This window comes from Aphis gossypii, chromosome 1 (genome assembly GCF_020184175.1).
Source record: "Aphis gossypii isolate Hap1 chromosome 1, ASM2018417v2, whole genome shotgun sequence".
NCBI classification, from domain to species: domain Eukaryota; kingdom Metazoa; phylum Arthropoda; class Insecta; order Hemiptera; family Aphididae; genus Aphis; species Aphis gossypii.
In genome coordinates this window covers 66324041-66342146 of record NC_065530.1, presented here as the reverse complement: position 1 = coordinate 66342146, position 18106 = coordinate 66324041, and the positions used below count along the sequence as shown (strand labels likewise).

Genomic DNA, 18106 nt, shown 5'->3' with positions numbered 1-18106 from the left:
AAATTTTGTCGGATATTACGATTTACGATACCTATCGGTTAAAACGATATTATTTTTAAATCGAAATAAATTTTTTTTATTTTTTTTTTTTTTTACGTATCACAATAAATCGAAGAAAATCATATGGCATCGAGTTATAGACAAAGTACTAACATAATTAACATAATTTAAAATTATTTATTTATTTATTTAAAATTATACGGAATCGTGTTTATATATATATATATATATATACATTATATAATATATATGCGTGGAATTTGCGAAGTCGTGTATGTATGTATTAGTGGCTATTCAAATCAACACGATTCTGCAAATTTACGAAATCGTTCTCCACCTACCTAAACAATATAATATATATTAAGATTTTAGACCCAAAAAGTAAATAACTGCCAAATCATATAGAAAATAAAACATATCTTTGTAAAATAAATAAATAAAAATATGTTTAGTTTCAGTTTGTCGTTGCAGTATAACACTGACCCGTGTTTACTTTCCAAGTCTCAGTCAGTCACCACTTTTAAGTATTACTATTTACTATACAGGCATAAAAATCGCGAACATAATATGTAACTTCCTCTATTCTATTTTACGTGAGTACATAACAATGATCATTACTGTCTTACTATTATTACGCGATAAGTAACAACTGTGGCCATAATCTTTGATGCGAGCTCCACGTTCTCGTCGAAGAGACGAGACGCTAAACAGCGCGCACACAAGATATAGTTTAGTCGGTTCACTCATGTGGTCAAATTGTGTAGTCTCGTCTCGTCCCGCGTTGTGCACATTCCATTCCGAGCCGGTATTTGGTCATGAATTAAATAAGAACACGGAAGACCAACTACTCGTCAACACTTTTACGTGATTGTGGGGAACTGCCATGAGATAATACACCAGTCGTATTATTTCGAATGTTTTTTTTTTTTTACATACCTATCACAACACGCCATATCCTATAATAGTTGCCGAAACTAAACGAGTAAACATCAATTTAATGCCACGCGAATATTGTCTCCGCCCTACAGACGTACAACAAATTCACAATAAAGAATTTTACTCTGTGTTATTTTTAAAATTATAGTGTACCCAATGTCAAATGACCTATTGTACAATTTAAATACTATTTTATACGATGACATAATAACAGAGACGTATATTGATATTTCAGCTTTGGAACAAAATACCTTTGATAATTGTTAAGCTGTTGAAGAATCGGCATGTGATCATGTGGGAGAAGCCACCTCTAAATAGCATACACCTACATAATATATAACGAGTTATCAGACGCACAGCTGCGCTCAGTTGTTCGACGGTACACTCGCTGGACTGTCGTATGATACGTTAACGGATAACGAAAACAATACCTATCGTCGTAATTTACAATAAATTAATAACATTTAATTATTGTCTTTTGGCTGCGAGGTAAAAAGAAGATTTATTTTGACGGACCGCAGACGTGACGGAAATGATCGAACTACATAACCTTTACGGTGTAGTGTTGATATTTTTGGTGGGTTTGATATCGTATGCGATATGGTCGCGGCTCCGCATGCCGTTGGAATACCGACAGATCTCGTCTCACGTACCATCCGCTACGAAAACCTTTTGGAGTGAGATACAATTATCGTGGAAGATGGCAATGTTTCAGCCCAAGGGTTCGTATGCCACCGAATATTTTATATTAATTTAATTTGATTTTTAAGGTATTACGATTAATAATGTATGCTATAATTTAATCACAATGAAAATGTTAAAAATTTTTAAAATTTTTACCCACATGCTTAAAAATATATAAAACTATTATCTAGGCAAAATATAATACTATTCAAATTTTCATAAAGGTGATAATATCTTTTATTTTGATTATCAAAGAAAATTAACAGTAGAGAAATGATAATTTCATAACGATGGGATCTAATTTTTAAGGTAAGTCTAATCGACTCAAATAATCTGAATAAAATACTTCTGTCTAAATTTTTATTTTGACATTAAAAAATTATTCTTTTATATTATGTATCGTATGTTTTTATTTGTAAATGTATTTATATAATTTTATTAGGTATGGTAAACATGCTCTTTGTGATACGAGCAAATGTACAAAAAAAGATTATCAAAAAAAAGTTATAAAAAAGTAAAAAACCATTGCATATCAGTAAGTTTAGCTCGTCATAGACTAAAATGTGTAAAATACCATATATTTTTATAATACACCTACATTCTTACATGCATTGAATTGAATACCTAAACTATATAGAACAATAATTAATATTGACGTCTTCGATAAATACCTACTTTATTACTATGTAACTATTGATATAAAATACATTCGTTTAGTACTTTTCATTATTAGAGATGTTTTAATAATTTTACTTGTTTTTTTTAGTTTCCACTTCATCATTGCACTGCATGGTAAACTTCTTTCTGAAAACATAAGTCTTAAATAGTTTTTGTTTTTGAAAATCAAATACTTTAAAAAATTCTAAAAAAAAATTCATTGCCTACAATTTTTTTTTATAATCATTATAATACTATCATTATTCATTATTATCATATTTTCTTATCTTATAAAACGTGGCGTAGTTCATTGAAAGTGAAGCGGTTCGTCTTTCCGTCGTCGCCGCGCCACCCGTATCATAGACGATTACCAATCGGATAATTCCGTTCGGCCGCGGTCTTTTCGAAAACGTGTCATCTGCCGCCGCCACCGCCACCGTCGTTTAGATACGTTTTTTTTCTAAAGTTTTCCTCGCGTTTTTCCGTTTCTCGACCGTACGCGTTCGCGCGTACAATACGTATATTATAATACGATTAATATCGGTTATCGGATGAGCTCCATAGTTTAAAACGTTCTCGAGAGCGAGAATAATAACTAATAATACAATCTATTAATGCTATTATATGACACAATGTATTGGTCTGCTGGTCAATAACGACACGCGCTTTTGTAAGCTCACAGCGGGCATATGTGTAAAATGTATTACTGTATATCGTACCTATATATGTTATACGATACGAAGCTAAACGGACTCGATATTTTGATTGACAGTGTTTAAAATTCGCGTACGAATACGGAAACTTCTTGTATGTACACGCTTGTATAAATCATAACGCGTTTCGGTTTCCGCGATATTAACGTTATTGGTCATTACGACGGGCGTTTGTGTTTAATTTTTGAATCGCAAAAGGTACGTCGGAATAGCGCGCGCGCGTCTAATAAATTGTCGTAATACGTACGATAACGACGGCGATTCTTCGTTCGTGATCGTTACGGACGGAGACTCGATGATGCGAGAACGTTTTTCTTTACTCGAGAATCGTAAGGCTTTGACGGGCAAATCTAAGCGATTAATGCAGTATTCTCTGCGGTTCGGAAACGGCTTAAGAGCTCGACATTCGATACGGTATTCCTGCATCTTAAACTGTAGTCGATAGGTTTATGAGTTAGGTCTCCATGCTAGGATAGTCAGATTCGAATCCCGCTCCGGCGGATTCACTCTGCCGACGGCGGCGCCTTGATATACACGGCCGGCCGCCCGAATGCTCTTAATTTTTTGCATTTTTTTCCGATTTTTTTTCACCTAATTTTTTTCATTTTTTCATTTGATTGTTGACAGTTAAAGCTATCACCGATAAACAAACACGTTTAAATATATTTAACTATTACCCTGTTTAATAATTTATTTTAGATACCTACGTAGGTATATTAGTTAGGTAATTATTAAAAATGGAATATTATATATTTTATAGTTTCCTATATATTTACTACCTATAATACACTATTTATGTATTGATATGGTCGTATATCCACGTTTCGGTGTGATACACCTCTACCGACACGTGAGTTACCAAAATACCATAAATTAACCGGTTTCAGATCGGATTGAAAGGATACAATTAAAGTATGACTACCTTCGCCGTTTAAGCTTAAAATCCTCAAAGATCATAAATTAACCGGTTTCAGATCGGATTTGAAGGGTACGGCTGAATCGCGTGGCTACTCAAACAAAAACGTAAATATTGGTCGGAAACACAATTTATTAAAGCAAAACAAAACACAAACACTCGTGTCGTCCTTATGTGTTTCGTCGGATATCTCGACGAACACGGACCGACCAAGACTCCTCGCACTCTGTTTTTGCCGGCGATATATAATTAACAATTTTTGTATTTCCTCAGCACATTCGCTTCCTAGGCACCGCCGACCTACTTTAAAAATGACTTATTCGCTAAAAATATATTTATATTAAAAACAATAATAAAATGAGTAACATAATAGATAGTTTACACATTATATAACAATATAAATATATTATTTTTTGAACTGAGCAATATTGTATACATAGGTAATAATATATTTTAGGCGTATTTGTTATTCAATACCGACATTCAACTCATTCAAGTGTATATATTGTAGTTGGATTTCATCACTTGATAAATTAATGCTAATTTTACGTACCTATATTATAAATATAATTATGTTTATATTATATACATACGGGTATATCTTAAGTTTTTGCACATCAATGAAATGCAATTGTTATTAAACATTAAAAAAAGGAGATTTCAATTTTATTTTACGTGGCATTTATATTATGTTTATATTTATACTAGCTGAATTATCCGACGTTGCCCGGAAAAAAATTCGTTACAAATAATATAACACCATGTATTACCGTCTTAAATTCATAATTATCAATAAGACACAAGGTTAGGATACTAAACTTAAAATAAGAACTACGTAATTAATAAAGTAATTTTTATTATTTTTGAAAAATGCTACATAACTATACTGATTAACCAATATTTCTTTATAAACTATATTATTAGTTTTTTCATCAAGGGTATAATATATGTATATTTTTTTTTTCTGAGCTTACTCAGGAGCAGGCAACATAAAATTGTCCGTGAGTGAAGCAAGGATCGCTGATGTCAATTCCTGCACCTTTCGTTGTCTGTCCTTGTGCCTTATTAATTGAAATAGCAAACAAAGTTTAACGGGAAATTGGACACGTTTGTTATCATTGGTATTCTTGGGATATATACAATTTTATACCACTCGCTGAGCCGGTAAAAATTTCAGCTTCAATAAGGTTTTTTTTTCAAAGATAATATTTTTAATGTCGTTCCATTGCAGAATTTGGGAGCCTTTCTTGCTGCAAAATATCTAATGACATTTTATTTTTGTGATTTTCCCACAGTTCTGTTAAATTAGTAATGTGGCAAAATGCTATTATAGCAACAAAAAGTTCTCTTAGATTCGATACTGATTTAAACAAAGCAGCTTCTTCGAGAGTATAATTCCAATGACTTTCATCTTGTAACAGATCGAGCGCTTGGCATGCTATTTGAAATGTAGGGTGGATAACGTCATCAACAGTTTTTAAATCTAAAAATTAAGTTGGTCCACGGACGTGATGCAAAAGCATACGTAAATAAAACACTCAACATTATTTGAGTGAACAGTGTATACTCGACCGAGATTATTCGCATATTATCGCACATTGAATTTCTTAACTCCAAGGTATTATACAATTGGCTCTCCTTGAAAAAGTCCATTGCGGAAACCGTTTTATTAAGAGTAATTTTTGTAATTGGATTAACTTGCGAAACATCAATAAAATAACCATTCTGTCCATAATAAAACATTAAAGGATACTGTAACGCATCGTACGAACGATGAATTTCCCTTACGCGTGTTAATGTATCATCTCGAGTTTTTAATACAATATCTCTTTTTGAAAATTCTTAAGAAAGCCGATCGTGTCAAAAAAATGTTTTGAATTTTCATGAGAAATATGTAAGAGACTTTTTAATGGTTCAGGTGGTCAGCAATGTCTTCCAAAACAACTTTTCCTCCTGAACAGCAAAAACCTACAGGCTCTTTGGACCATTTCAATGCACGACAATAATTACATTTTAAATTCATATTTCCTATGATAACGTGAGAATCATTTTTATAATCTATTAATTTATCATAAGTAAATGCCGAAATTTCACGGCGACGCAATGGAACACGTCGTGGTTCAACTAAATCGTAGATATTGTTAATTTTACTTAATCTGAGTAAATGTTGATATTTTATTATATTCGATGAACGACCTAAATTAATTTTTCTTTTCATTGTGATACATTTTAATAATTAAAAGAAACGAATAAAAATTTAAAAATTATAGAAATTAAATTTAAATTAACTTATTAACTTATTTACTTATTATTAGTAATGTTTACTATTTAAATGCAGGCGTTATTCGACAATACATCGATACACAAACATTAAGCAGCGTTCCGACTTTTACGAAGGTTCGCTTAAAATGTCGGTCGGTCCATCCTCCGTAACCTACACAACCATAACGCGGTGAATAATAATAACTATTATATTCAATCATAACCAATAGCGACCTTAATATAGTTTATTCCTTGCTGTACAGTGATGGCATTACGTTCCATTACATGAGCGATTAATTAGTGAAAAATGTTACAAAGACGGGGACAATCAATAATAACAATAAAAAGTTGTTACCGAAAATAAAATAATAATAATAATAATAGTCTACGTAACAGGTCATTATTTATGATAATCAATAACTCCTTTGTTTTTAAAGTTAGAGAATCAATCAAATGCCATTAACCTTCTTCGCAGTGAGCTCTTCAATTTAAAAACAAAAATCATAACGATCGGTACAGTAGTTTTCGAGAACATATCACTCAAAGGTTTGGTCTTCATATTCACATGTATAAAATAGATTGCTATCCTCGCAGTCCAATATTAATTGGACGTCAACGGCGGCCGTGTAGATTTAATCTATAGGTATAGTGCTAATGTGTCGAAATACTATCTTACCGTCGATAAGATTTCGACTTGAGGAATTTTAAATCTATTTATTGTTGGTAAATTCGTTATACTCAATACAAAATTAGTATTTATTAATTATTAGTGTAGTGCAACGTGCTCTGATACTACATATTAAATATAATATATAAATTCCATACCGTAGTCAACAATAACCAAACATTAGGGGTGTAATAATTTAATATAATAATAAATAAAATTGGGTTCTTATAGTGAGCAGGTAATGATCAAGTACAAATTTATTAAACAGTGAACAATTAACACATTAACGTAACAGTTGTCAATCGTCAATAACAGCAGAGCAGCGTGGGAGCGCTGGCCGTATCGATAATATTATATTATATTAAATTATGCTATGTACCTAGTGGCATCGTTCATGGTCACATGCAGCATCATCGCACGTAGGTTTCGCAGGATGTTATAGATTATGATTGACGCACAGCGTCGCGCGAATAACGCAAAGGCAAAAATTTTGTAATTGGATTTAATTATTAGATTAAATAAATTATTTTTGTATTTTTTTTTTTTTTTTGTTTTTATATTTTGAAATATTTGATGTCATGCAGGGGGAAAAAATTTGAATCATTCCGATGAATTAAGCACATTACATTGCAAATGCATTGTAATTTATAGATACACACATTAAAAAGCACACAAAATAGTTTCAATTTTTATGACATTTGATTTATGTTTTATAAATTAAAAATATTTATCTATTACTTAATCATTAAAAATAAAATATATATTCTATAGTTTTTTACATATAAAAACAACACCTGAACATCGACGTTAGGACTTTAGGAGGTATGACACTTCACTACCATTATCAGTAAATATATATTTATTGGCGTACAAAAAAGCAACGGGACAATTTTTCCACAAGCCCAGAAATCGAGGCACACCTAGTAAATTTATAAATAATATACAATCATTCATTATGACATTGGTAAGATAATTATTTATTTTTTGATAAATATTAAAATTTTTTAAAATAAAAATATAACAAATTTTCATTTATTTTCATTGTTCAGTACACAAAAGTAGGTTTTAAATTCTAATTAGATATATTTAAATATTATAAATAATAGTGAAGTTTTGAAATTAATAATTAATAAATAATAAAAAATTTGAATTTAAAAAATATTGTTTAAAAAAAAAAAATCAAAACTCGATCCATGTAACCAAATACGAGGATTTTTGTATATATAGGTTTAAAACGTATATATTTAATGTATTCTTTAAAATACTTATTAACTATAAATTTTAATGTACAAACTATTTTATAATGAAATAATTAGATTATAATACGATCAAACTATCAAATTTAAAATTTAAAAACTAAATCCGATATTTTACGATTATAATTATATTTTTATGGATATCATACTAAAATAATTGCTGAATTGATAACTATGTATTTTTCTTAAAAACTATATAGATATACTGCCATTTCTTTTGGAGTTGACAAAAATTTACGGTTCAGTAGTTCATTTTAACTTTTCAAGTCGATCATACGTTTTGATAAACAATAAAGATGATTTAAAAGTAAGTACCAATATTTTTCATTGGCTTATATACAGTACATTTGAGTTTTTTAACATTCAGTTATCTTAATAAGTTTTTTTATTGGTCTTTAACACAACTCGTTATCAAGGTCCATTAATTACTATTAACAGTTATTATAATATTATGTTACATTCAATAAGGGGTGGTGCGTCAAGCTAGTCTTTGAGATGGCTCTCTCCAATAATTATGACATGGCAATAAAATAAATTTTTAGTTTTTTTTTAAATATTTTCTCATAAGTATTTGTGTAATCTGTGTAGGTTACCACTTTTGTCGACTATATTTACTATATATATTCGTAATCGGTGTGCAGAAAACAAAGAACAAAGATTTAAACTTATTTGTAAAAAAATATAGCTGAAATTATTTTAAATATTTTTATTGTTATATAATATATTTTATACTTGTTATTTTACCAGCTTTAATTATACGTATAAAATATTCATTAATTAATTAAAGTTTAAGCATAATTTTCATATACAAATATATTTAAACCATTGTGCAATATAAGAAACGATGCAATTCATCCATATTTTTTCAGTAGTTCAAATTAATAACTTATAATGAAGTTGAATTAATTATCTATCAAAATATTATTAACCATATTCGGAATTATTTAGCTAATTAAATCAGTTACGGCATTGAAGAAAATATTAATATTTTAAGTAAAAATGTATATACATAGCCAATAGTTAAACAAAAGTTAAGTCTCCTCGTAAATTGTATTCACGTACCACTACTGCGGCATTCATTTTACATTTCAATTATACTATTTATACTTTGTCACTTAAATATGTTAATTTTAATAGTTTTATAATTATCTTGTTTTGATTCAGATTCGGTCCTAGAAGTGTCTCTAGAGTTTCAGTCATGTAGAGGTTTATTTACTCCTGTTTGTACCGTTTACGTTTCGTTACGATGTGTTTTATTATTAGTTGTGAGCCAAATACTTCACAAATTCTAGGTGCTTCTTTAAATATGAGATATCCATGAGTTAATTTCAGGTGTTTGATTCTTAAAATGATAATTTCATATCATAGGAGATTAGGATTATAAATTGTCTATATTGGATACTCAGAGTTTAGCATATTTGTCCTCAATTTCGTTACCTTTAATACTGGTGAGTTCAAGAATCCAGATGAGTAATATTAGTTTTTTATCGGTTTTAGCATCATCGAGTTTATTTTGTTTGAGAACTATAATGTCACTTAGATTGGTTTTGTATTTGTGCTAAAAATATTAAAGAAATTATTATTATTATACTGCCAAACATTATAATGAGCACTAACAATTTTATGTCATTAAATATTACATCAAAATAAATAATTTTGAATTTAATATAGATTCTACTGTCCAGTACCCAATATATCAAGAAAGGTCCAGAGTATGACATGTTGAGACCTTGGCTGAACGACGGTCTTTTGTTGAGTTCAGGTATTTTTGATAGAATTAAATTAAACTAAAATAATAAACATCCAATATTTATATATATATGTTATTATATACAGGTCAAAAATGGCAAAACCGGCGGAAGCTCCTTACCAATACGTTTCACTTCAAAACATTAGGCATGTACAATATTTCAATTAACAAACATTCGCGTAAATTGGTTGACAAGCTATTGAATGCGTCTGAGAATGGCAATCAAGAAATCTCTATCTTTGACTACATCACTTTGTGTTCTTTGGATATGATGTGTGGTAATTTATTATAAACTATTTATATTTTTAACTATTAGTGATGTCAGGTATGTAACAGACATAACCAAAATAATTCTTTTTTTATACCTATCTAACTGGTCATGTTTAATAAAACTAAATAAATCAATTTAATTAAATTCATATGCATAATGCTTCTTGTTTGTTTTAGAAACAATAATGGGTACCGAGATGAATGCTCAAGAAGGTAAATCAGTTGAATATGTTCATTCAATCAAATGGTATACCAACATATTATTATATTTTTATTTTTATTGAAATATAAGATTATTTAGAACTGCTAAAAAATATTATTTAAATTGATTTAAATATATATTATATAGCTACTTGAGTACATTTAAATATTATATTAATTATCGCCCATTTATTTTTTTTTTTAAGTGCTTGCAAATCAGTGATTGAGCGTGTTTTCAAAGTTTGGCTATGGAATGATTTTATTTATAGAATTAGCAAAAGTGGTCAAAGATTTTTTGAATCACTCAATGTGCTACATGAGTTTACTGATAACGTTCGTACACCCAAATTTTAATATAATATATTTTATTTATTAAATCATTTAGTGTTAACCATGATAAATCAAATAAAACAAATAGAAGAATCTGCAAAATACATAATGATATTTTTTCCTCGTTTTATATCTAGATGTAACACGTCATCAGGGGCGTGTTTACAGGGGGGTGAGGGTGTCATATCCCCCATTAACTTTTTTCTTATGCATTTATACATTTTGTGTCGATGACAATCAACAAATCAACAAAACAAAATACAGTTCATCCCCTCATCCCTCCCCATTGAAAAAATCTGAGCACGCCCCTTGTACGTCATAGACTATTATAGTTTATCGACATATATTATTTTAATCATTGTTAAAAGATTAGATATAGCACATTTATTTTTACCATAGGTGATTAAAAATAAACGAGCTTTATTGAATAGAACAATTATTGAAAAAGTGCAGTCCGACAGTACATTTGGTACGTAAAAATGATAAAAATGTTTTTTCATTTTTTTCCTATCCGTATCATCATCATAATTAATATAAATAATATATTTATAAAAATATTACTTACATATTTAACCGTTTAGAAAAACCGCAAAAGAAATCATTCTTAGACTTACTTCTTAACGTCTTGAATGACAACCCGGATCAGATGAACGATAAAGATATTCGTGAAGAAGTAGATACGTTTCTTTTTGAAGGTCACGACACATCTTCTATATCAATGACAATGACTTTAGTTTTGCTGGGGATATATCAGGATATTCAAGTAAGGATTATATTTTAATTGATACAGTATTTCAATAATAATTTTCATTTAACAGGATCGAGCTAGGGACGAGCTATTTGACATTTTTGGAGACTCTGACAGAGATGCTACGATGGAAGACTTAAATTCCATGCAATATTTAGAAGCCATCATTAAAGAATCTCTTCGACTTTATCCAAGTGTCCCGGGCTTTAGTAGAGTACTAGAAACGCCATTATCGATTAGTAAGTATTTGAAATTGTTTTGATATTTATTTAACAAATATCAGAGAATTAATGATTTATTATTCGCATTGAAATTATTGCAATTTTTATATTGGTTTAATGCCAATATACATAACACCAGAAAGTGTAATTTTTTTTTTAATAAAAATTTTTTAAAAGAACAATGTGTATATCTACCATTATATACATTGATAATTCGTAGTTAAATTATAATTTTTTAATTAATACAAATCTAAATATAAAACGCCACATTTTTATTAAAAATTAATCACTTCAACATTTTTAATTCATACCTACTTAAAAATGTAATTTATAGTAAGCAATAATACAAATTGTGAATATGTTCTACAACTTTATATATTTTATTAATATATATAAAATATACTTTATATATGTTTTATTTTTTCAGATAATTATACTATTCCTCCAAAGACAGTAGTAATAGTATATCCCTATGTTCTACACCGCAATGAAGACATATATTCAAATGCTGAAGAATTTAAGCCTGAAAGGTTTTTGGAAGAGAAAAATAAGGAAAAATTTCATTTTGGATACATACCATTTAGCGCTGGTGCCAGAAATTGTATTGGTATGATTGGTTTTACTTTACTTTTCAGTTTTATAACACATATCATCATCTAAAATAATAAATAATCACTAAAAGTAAAGAAAAATAATATTAAATTAATTTTTGATTTAAAATAACTTAACCGTTTGTTTTAGTAAATATATTTGTTTGATCACATATTATTATTCTTATAATAGAATAAACAAAGAAAATTGTTTAACTAAAAATCATATCAATACCAAGATACTGCTTTTTCAAACATTTTCTGTTAAAAATATTTTGAAACTTAACTTTATACTAATATACTTTTGAATGTTCTTTTAGGGCAAAAGTATGCAATGAATCAAATGAAAACTGTTATATCAACCATATTACGGAACATGAAATTGGAATCATTGGGGAGCAAAGACGACATTCAAGTTATCACGCATTTAATCTTGAGAATAGAATCAATTCCAAAGATGAAGTTTTTTAAACTTAAATAAAATTAGATAAACCATTATCTACGTGGATAATAAATTATAATTGGTTATATATTAATTATTTAAAATAACATGTATACCATTAAATTATAATTAATTATATATTAATTATTTAAAATAATAACATGTATACCATTTTATTTATATTTGATTGATTTTATGAAAAAAGATAACTGTGATTCTCCGGAGATTGTTTTAAATTTAGAGCGGAAAAATAAATATACCTATTAATTATACAACGATGTGTGTGCGTTTTTTTTTTATCATTATTAAAGCCAGATTTTTAATTTTGAAAATATGACTTCTGTTGCCAATAGTCTTATAAACTCATACTTGGGGAAGGGGGATCAAAAGTAAAAAAAAGTCTCAATACTTCAAAATGAATGGTATTAATGAGAATTGTTTAATGAAATCCGATTAAAAAGCGGTTTTATTTTATTTTATACATATACCATACTGGTATAATTCAAGAAATAAATATTTTTAGATATTTGAAATTTTCACCAAATTTTTATTCTATCTTTTCCTATGTAATATAATATTCAAAATATTTTGACTATTTTTCAGTTATTTATGGTCGTTTGAAATATTTTAAAATGTAATGCAAGATACTTTGTAAGTTTTTCAAATTTAGACAAATTAGATACTTAAATGAAGAATATTGAATAACGTTTTTAGTTAATTTGTTACTATTTAAAAATATTCACGAATTTGATAATATTTTATACACACAATAATTAAAATTTGAATATTTTTTAAAATAATCAAACAATCGACTTAGAAATGAAGCTTAACACACTTAATAGATAATTATTTATTGAGATTATATTTACGCGTATGTGTAAATATTTTATGTTTCAAGACTTACAGAGATTACCTATTTATAAAAATTAATAATTTTATTCAAATCGTACATGATAATATGAAATATCCATAGGCGCAACTAGATCTCTAAGACGTGGGGTGCTAAAACTGTTAATGCCTCGCAGAAATACATTAACTTTTTAATTTCATAATCATATCAAATAGATGTAATAATATATTACACATTTTAAATCAACAATTTTCTCTCAAGGGCTATCCATTCGTTATCATAAAATGTAATAATAAAACAACTGTTGTTCTTTATACAATACTAAGTCAACTCAAATATACCTAATTCACCGATAAGTGTACCTACAATATAAAAATCCCGATACGAAAATATAATAGCTCAATTTTAGACGATATGGATATCCATTGCAGGTATTACATTAAGTCATTAAGACACACCTCAATACTTGTTGTACATATAACGTTGTATTATTTTTCAATAAACTTAACTATAATATAACATATTATAGTTATACTTTCATTTTGTAGACATACATTTTAAACAATAAATAATATTTTTCCAATTCTATTAATACTATTATTTCTTTTATTAATAAAAATATCTTATTATTCGTACTCACGTATACACACCGTGTGCAATAATATACTTCGCAGAAATTCTACGGCAGAACATAGTCAAATAAAACTTGGTATTGAATATTTCTTGAGTCTCCGTGAAAAAATACTGCTCTTAAAAAAATGCTCCATGGCTGAAAAAATTTAGGTATCAATAGTTTAAAATTTAAGCAAATTTCAATATAGTTTTCTATTATTTTTAAATATTTTTTAATTAGTTTAAAAATAAATGGTCTAACCGTCGATACTATTGTAAGCGTACGTGACTTTGGACACTACTGATCACATACTCGTAATATAATATATTATTATATAATATAATGATCATCATCATCATCATCATATTACCATTATTATATTATGTGCAGTAACCGTAATATAACTATTCTGTGATAATGATGACTATGAAACGGATTTGAATGCTCTAAAAACAAAAAAATACCTTAAAAAATGCTCGTTAAATTGTTTTTTACTTTGAAAAATTCTATTTCATTATATTTATAAAAATTATTACGTATTCTTAGTTAATAATAATTTGTATCATTTTCATCGTCTTCTAGATTTACTATCTTCTTTTTACCCTGAAAATTATTTCCAGAAAATGAATATACAATTTCTATTGCATGTATGTATATTGTATGGTGTATTAAATGTGTCTACACGTTTCAACAATAATGTCATCTGATCGGTAAAAACATATTAAATATTTATTTTTATTCTTTTAGAATGAATGTTAACTAAACTTTTATCGAATAGTATTCATTCTTGTAGGCATAAAAATGACTTAGAAACATAAAAATGCATTAAAATATCAAAATATGCTCTAAAAATCAAAAAATTCTTAAAAATGCAAAATAAAAGTTATATTTTTATTTATGAAATGAACTTAGTGCTTGGAAAACAATGTATTCGGGAAAGAATGCAACTTGCATTCAAATCCGTTCCTTAATGATGAGTTCAGTTTTACACTGGTCATAAATTGTTCAAATCTAGAACTTGAGCAAAATTATAATGACAATTTGATTCGTGGCTATCATTTCAGCTAGTGGCTGAAGTATCCGTTCCGTTTCTTAAAAATTACAAAAGTCATTGATTTTTCTATTAGCATAAGTTCGACGACGTTCTGTATGTTAACGGTGATTCGTATTAGAAATTTATGATTCAGAAGTGCTTTGAGTCAAGGTGGGTATGGAAGCAATAAAAATATCAGGATTATCGATTTAATGGCAACACTAGCATCTCTATAGTTAAAATAAAATAGTAGTGAAAACCGTTTGGTATTAAATTTTACTAGTTTCGGTGTACCTACTCGTATAAGTGCTTAAATAAATATATATAACAAATCCTTAGCCATACATAATAATACTTATAGTCATATAAAGTGTATGTATGATATCTATTCTGTAACAATGCATTGAGGAAAGATAGTGCGCCTATCATTCAATAACGATGGACGGCAAACATAATTAAGGTACTTCATCATGTCGGTCGTACTACCGTAGACTAAACAGTATACAATCACAAGTGCATAATGTTTACAGTCATATTAACGTGATTTCTACCATTCTACATCTACATTGTGTATAATAATATGAATAAATAATAATCAGTCGAATAAGCTAATAATTTAATTACCGGATCTATAATCCTCCCGATTAAAATACTTATACAGTTAATTAATTATTTTGTCATAAAAAATGCGTACAATTTTTTTTATATAAATACTTAAGATATGAAAATTGTATAAATGATTCTCTACAGTTGTCTATAATAGTAATAATAATAATAATATTATCACCTTCGGAAATAGAAGCCCGATCCTTCGATAAGTATCATTTACAAAAACGTAATGATGTATCGTTGGATTCAAGTCTACTAAATCCGTTAAAGTAAACGATACTAAATTTACCGTAGAACAGACCACTTTTTTAAAATAAATTATTTAAAACTAAGTACAAACATACCTTTTTGATTTAGAAAGATTGAATATCAGCTGTAAATCATGAATTTTTGTTAAGTTTCTTGCTAAAAAAACTTAATGACCCACCATTATACAACAAAACTCATTGTTTTCATTTTCGGAACACAAACTGGCAACTGCAATATGACTTATTTCCTACACGATTAGAATGTATTCTACCACACCCAATTTTTGCGATTATTATTCATTTTAATACTCGAATTTTAAATATTATATTAAATATTAAGTAAAAAGATAAACAGTTTTTAAAACAACTTAAAACTTCAAATAAAAATGTTCAACTACTATTAAATGACATTCAAAAAACTTTATCTAGTTTTGCATTGCGTGATATATTCATGATAAATTCATAATAATAATAATACCACGATTAAACTTTAAAATGTTAAATGTTATTATATAATACAACATATTGTATTAAATATAGTATAATATTTATTTAACTTATAAGTTATAAGGTCATATAATAGTCATATAAATTTTTTAGGTTTACCGTTTAACTATATATTATAGGTAGTTAGTTTATAGGTAAAACGTCTATGGATTTTATACTTGCAATCTATGAGTTATAACATAATAATTACTTTGAACTAAATTTACATGCACATATACTTCATATACACGGAATCCGTATTCACGTGTTGGTTAATAATCGGTCTAAATAGCGAGATCTAATGTAAACATTTAGTAAATAATTTCAAGAGTCAGTGATCATTTTTTTTGAATTACAATGAAATAAAAAACGGCTTGATGATGACAAATCAATATTTTGCACAAGAATATCCTATTTTATCAAAATTTATAAACTTCAGGCCTTCATAAAAAATATTTATGATAATATCCTCAACTTTTTGTAAATTCAATAATATGACTTATTGAGGAATCTTTTATTAAATTGTCAAGATTTTTTTACATAGAAAAAATATTTTTATACCTAAAAATAAATCCAGAGTGTGAAACTATGAAACCTTGGTTAAACTAACTACTATACTGATCAATGTTTTAAGAAAAAACTGTACTACCAACCAAAAAATACAAATAGCTAACTGCAGTATTATTTTCGGGAAATGCAAAAAATAAAGTCTAATCAACTACACTCATTAATAACATTAATATGATAATTTTGAACTCGTAGAGGTGACGTTTAATTATTCGCATAACTGAATAAGGTACACACTGTAAAATTGTACACAATTTTGAGCAAAATAACAGATCATTACAATTAAATTAGAATTGTATTTATAAATAAATCAAAATATTTCAATAAATAAAAATTCATTTAATTTCAACTTAACCTAACCAATTTATGTGTCAGTAAGTATAAAATCTAATAATAATAATAGCTAAAAATATTTTTTTATAACTAATATGAAAATAAATAGCTAAACAAAATTAATAATAGACAACCAAGGACAATGATTAATATGAACAAATTAATATGACAATGAATAATACCAACCAATTTTTTCATTGTTAAATTCTATTTATATCTTAACAGACTTACATTAATTTTCCGTAGTTCAGTTTCGACAAATTCAAATAATTGTAGTTTGTTGAAACTCGTCAAAATCAAATGTATAAAATTTGATTTTTAAGAAAATCATATTCATTTTTGTTATCTTTTCTTCAACTAAATAAAGCAATCGCAATGCCATCCACTCAGCAAGTCAGCTCGATGGTTACTGCTACTCTTAAATCGTATAGAAACTAATTCAAACTAAATAGGTGCACTCGGGCTATCGCATGCAGGCATAATAGACCTAAACTAACAAGCACAAGGGAAATTTCAAATTACCTATAAACTATTTGGTTAGCATTATTTAGTATTCCTATAATGATGTTTAAGACTCGGAAGTTGATGACCTAAACACAATTATAATGCATTTAATTTATTAACTTTCCATTTACTCTTTTAATTTAACAATAAAATACAATGCATTGAATAGAATAACTTTAATTTTATGTAAAAGTCAATTAATAATAATTTGTTGTATTTA

General features: G+C 27.7%; 1 protein-coding gene and 1 long non-coding RNA gene across 3 annotated transcripts; one reads left to right on the top strand and one right to left on the bottom strand.

Annotated features, from left to right (window-relative positions):
- The first annotated feature begins 1147 nt into the window (after positions 1 to 1147).
- LOC114121977 (cytochrome P450 4C1) lies at positions 1148 to 12921 on the top strand. 2 transcript variants are annotated; one of them, XM_027984508.2, is made up of 11 exons: positions 1148 to 1658; positions 8292 to 8398; positions 9763 to 9853; positions 9928 to 10119; positions 10289 to 10358; positions 10519 to 10645; positions 11042 to 11111; positions 11224 to 11405; positions 11461 to 11629; positions 12039 to 12218; positions 12522 to 12921. In XM_027984508.2, exons 1-11 carry the CDS (start codon positions 1469 to 1471, stop codon positions 12680 to 12682), a joined length of 1539 nt encoding a protein of 512 aa, XP_027840309.2. In that variant the 5' UTR covers positions 1148 to 1468; the 3' UTR covers positions 12683 to 12921. The 2 variants fall into 2 exon arrangements, with proteins under 2 accessions (XP_027840309.2, XP_027840310.2); XM_027984509.2 differs by lacking the exon at positions 8292 to 8398.
- LOC114121979 (uncharacterized) lies at positions 12134 to 18011 on the bottom strand. Its single transcript, XR_003592237.2, has 5 exons — positions 17614 to 18011; positions 14643 to 14709; positions 14368 to 14552; positions 14134 to 14262; positions 12134 to 12267 (listed from the first exon to the last, which is right to left on the bottom strand). It is a non-coding gene; the product is annotated as an uncharacterized LOC114121979 (long non-coding RNA).
- Between the last annotated feature and the right edge of the window lie 95 nt (positions 18012 to 18106).